General features: G+C 47.1%; 1 protein-coding gene across 1 annotated transcript; it reads right to left on the bottom strand.

The window, feature by feature from the left end:
- Positions 1 to 2270: 2270 nt before the first annotated feature.
- LOC145969254 (uncharacterized) lies at positions 2271 to 3410 on the bottom strand. Its single transcript, XM_083095220.1, has one exon. The coding sequence runs from the start codon at positions 3408 to 3410 to the stop codon at positions 2418 to 2420; it is 993 nt and encodes a 330-aa protein (XP_082951346.1). The 3' UTR covers positions 2271 to 2417.
- Between the last annotated feature and the right edge of the window lie 806 nt (positions 3411 to 4216).

Raw genomic sequence — 4216 nt, 5'->3', positions numbered from 1 at the left:
GGAGTCAGTGGACTCTTCGTCGGGGTACACGATAGGGATGACTATATTACCGTCTTGAGTTACTGGATGATTGGCAGGGTGTAGCCAATAGTCTAGAAGTCGTTCAGGGCACTCGGGGCATTCGTCGCTAATTCTGATGCTGCTTAATCTACTTCCACAGGAGTAACACCCGAATCCGATGGGTTCGCCAATTATAAGTCTATGTTTCGTCACGTAATTATACCGTAGACGCTCTTCAGCGGGCAGGGAATAATAACAGAATGCGCACAGAGCGGCTCTAGTTTGATTATTCGCGAAACCGCAAGCTTTCTGGCAAAAGCTCAGGGAGAGATCGGGGGTATTAAGGGGGGCTTGAGTGATCCGATCACGAAACACGCGGGATCGCATCGGGGGAGAGCGATTTTGTCGGGTGAAATCCGATTTTCCAGGGATTTTCTTGAAAGTAGGTCTCGGTTGGGACTAAGTCCCTTTAACGCAGCGTCGGTTTAAAGGGATTCGGGAAAGTAGGTCACGGGGTAATTGGGTCAATTTATGTAGGTCACTGGGTCATCGCATTAAATCCCAAAATAAAATTAGGTCACTGGGTCAGTGGGTCATCGCGTTAAATCCCAGAATAAAAATTAGGTCACTGGGTCAGTGGGTCATCGCGTTAAATCCCAAAATAAAAATTAGGTCACTGGGTCAGTGGGTCATCGCGTTAAATCCCAAAATAAAAAATTAGGTCACTGGGTCAGTGGGTCATCGCGTTAAATCCCGAAGTTGAAAATAGGTTAGTAGGTCGTTGCGTTAAATCCCAAAGTTGAAAATGGGTTAGTAGGTCGTTGCGTTAAATCCCAAGCGTCGGATTAAATCCCAATTCATAATTTCGTTAATTACAGCTTAAGGAGAGGACCGCGGTCATTTATCACTATGAATTCGAATTGTTATTATTATTATTAATATTTGGCTATTATTCGCGGAATAGAGCCGGTATTCGCGGTAATTCGCGGAGATAAGGCCGGGGATTTAATACAGAGAGACTCGATTGACCACTGGAATGTACCGCGGCGCCGAAGGGTCGGGCTAAGATCGTAAAAGTGAAACCTTATACAAAAACACGATGGGCCTGGCAAAAAGTCGTGACTTGCACAAACAGGAATTTTCAACCGTCACTTACCTCCAAGATGGCTTCGCTTCATTTCCTTTCAAGGATTAATTTCCACGTGGCCTGGCCGCGTTGATTAATCAGGCTGCACTGGTAGGCGGGGATCGCGGCGCTCCACGCGGGTCTCCGGGATGAACGGAAGCGGGTTGATGCGGCTGGTTATCAACGTCGATGGGGATGAGTCGTTCTGGCCACTTTATTAAGCACGTGGTTTTATTTGCACTCGCGAATAATTGTTCGTATTCTTTATCGTAGTGGTTTGTTTCTACGATATCGATATAATTGGTGGACGCGGCGTAGTAATGTCTCGCTATCATCCGACGGAGTTGATTTTTCCTACCGGCACGGCGTGTTTTAGGCATTGTAGAAAATTAAAGTCATATTCGGATTTTCTGTAGGCGTCGAGCGGCTTGTCCTCTCTGAGCCGTCACTTCAAATCAGAAATGATTGATTATGCTTCGGATTTTCTGTAGACGTCGAGCGGCTTGTCCTCTCTGAGTCGTCACTTTGAATCAGAAGTAATCAATTATGCTTCGTATTTTCTGTAGGCGACGAGCGGTTTGTCCTCTCTGTCGTCACTTCAAATACGAAAACTCGATTTAATTGTTATAATTTAGTAGCACGTGCCTGGTTAAGAATATCTGTATATTAACGTCGCGTCGCGTGGGATGTGGATTTATTGAATTAGAATTTTTTTGAATGATCACGAAGTTTAGCACACACTAATATATATTTCTAAAATAATACACAAAATGTAATAGCACTTAGATTCGAGAATGAATTTATAATGAATTTGGAATTTGAGTTAAGATTATGATATGGAATTAGAGTTAGAGTCCAGCTTAGGACTTGTCGGTTCGGTGTCGCGAGTTAGACTGCTTGAGTCTGGGCCCGCTCCGAGGTCCCTCGATTTCGGCGGCTCGACTGCTGCGGCGGTCGAAAGTGGGGAGCTTGGAGAGAGAGGGGCCCTAGCTGAGCGCCATCTCTGGGCGCTTGGCGGAGGCTTAAATCTAACGCAGTGCCGCGCTTGGCCGCTAGTCGGAGTTCGGTGTCATAGCGCGCCTTGGCGCGCTTTTCAAATGCGCTGAAAGAAACTTAGAAAATTTACATGAAAGTTCGTGGAAAAATCAGGCGCGGGATGTAACACCTCCCCCCTTAGATGAAAATGTTGGACGATGTTCCAACATTTTCCATGTATAATCTAAAGTAATGTAAATTATTTCGCACGCTCTTATATTCTATGTATAATATGCTTAGAACTATTTTGTGTGCACTACACGTTTTCGTTCAAAAGTTTTCGAAGTTCTCGGTAGTCACGCACTTCACTTATTGGGGGCTCTATGGGGGTTGGTCGAATGTCTTCGGTTATTGGGAGGGCTTTAGGGGGCTGATTTTCTGGCGTCGAAAGGGGTTTGGAGGATCGCTGATTCTCGTCGTCCATTCGTCGTCTTGGTGATCCTGTGTACAGGAGCAGGTTCGTCATTGAAGTCCATACCGCTCCCAGTAGATGCAGGCTCCATCCGTATATCGAATGCAATGCGTATCCGTGGATGATGGTGTCCACGATTAGCTTTATTAATCGGATTATTATGAAAATTCCGATCACACCTGCGCTGGCCGATCCGAATGTGATAAATCCTGTCCACAATTTTTGCCCTGCGTTCTCCGCGATCTGGTCCAAGGATTTTTCGTCTAGCAGGTTTAGCATGGATATACTTCCTGCTGGTATTTCTCGTCCCATGGCCCCTCTTGCTATTGTATTCAGCATCGAAGGTTTTTCCATAGGGAACATTATGTGGTCGCGGAGTCTGTCTAAATCTTCGCTGGTATAGATGCCGCTGGTGGCGAGAGAGGAGGGGCTCACGTATTTCCAGGTGGGTTTCGTGAGCGGTTGGATGATCGAAGGTGCCGCCGCCTCTTGTGGTCGTGGCATCAGGCGGTACCAGCTGCCGTGTATGTTGTACATAACTGGCAGGAATTCGTTGCAGTCCCTCGGCGTTCCTTTTTTGGTGAGTATCCTTGTCCTCGGTAGCATGAATAATGATTGATTTTTGTACGTTACCGGGATTTCGTTATAGCAGACGTCCGTTGGTCGTACTCGGCATTCTACAGCTAGACATTTGACCAGGTGTAGGGCTTCTCCCGCCATGACTGCGGTGTATCCAGGTGCCTTCATTATTCGATGCGCCATTTCGTCAGGGGCGAAACTGGCGAGCGAGAGCGCGTTTTGTAATATTTCTTTTTCGAGCGCGCATTTTTGTTCCATTATGTCGCGGTAGAGTCGCGTCAGTTGTGTTTTAATATGTTTTTCTACGTATATAAATTTAGAATTTACATACGAAAAAATGTCTAAGTTACTGACGGATATTCTTGTGCGGATTTTGAATGTTCTTCCCTTTTCTGTTTCTAGTACGAATAATTTTGGGTGTTCCGTCAGCATGAGTTTGTAGCCACACAGTGTCATCTCAGTGGTTTTGGTGAGGGCGAAGGTCGTTTCCTTCGTTGTCACTGTGTAAACGGTTGGCGTCTCGGTGTTTGTCTGTGCCGTGAGTTTATCGGCTGGGCCCTCGTATAGCACGTCGTATTGGTCGAAGTGGCAGCTGTCCCTTGGCGTGATAGTCCAGTAGGTCTCCGAGCCGTCGTGGTCCATGCATTCTCCCGTGAGTGCTTTGCAGTGCACCCCGGATGGTAGGATCAACTCGTTAGTATTTCTATCGATGACCGCGTCGAAGTTCCGAAGAGTTACTTTTACGACGGCCTGGACGACAGCACTTTCCCATGTTCCATAGGCATCTCCGTATTGAGTTCCGGTGCAACTTCCGTCCATGCTGGTGGTGCCGGCGAGGGTGACGCTTCGCACGTCCGTGCTGTTCCTCTTGAATGACTGGAGGATGCTTCGTTGACCTGTTCCTATGTCGATGGTTCCCGTGTCTTGCAGCTTTTTGCAGATGGATTCGGTGAGTTCTATTGTGTATTGGCGGCGTCCTCCTCGGACTATCGAGACGTGCGAGTGCATTCCACAATAGTATATCGTGCGGTCGACTTCGACTTTGCACTGCATCACGTGTGTGT

The sequence above is a fragment of the Camponotus vicinus genome, unplaced genomic scaffold, assembly GCF_025532165.1.
Source record: "Camponotus vicinus isolate PSW18456_S1 unplaced genomic scaffold, iyCamVici1.0 SCAF_3, whole genome shotgun sequence".
NCBI lineage: Eukaryota > Metazoa > Arthropoda > Insecta > Hymenoptera > Formicidae > Camponotus > Camponotus vicinus.
Note: the sequence above shows the minus strand (reverse complement) of the source record. Positions and strands in the feature narration are given on the sequence as shown.

Coding starts and splice junctions, on each gene's coding strand:
- LOC145969254 (XM_083095220.1), bottom strand. CDS start 3,410: ATGGAACAAAAATGCGCGCTCGAAAAAGAAATATTACAAAACGCGCTC.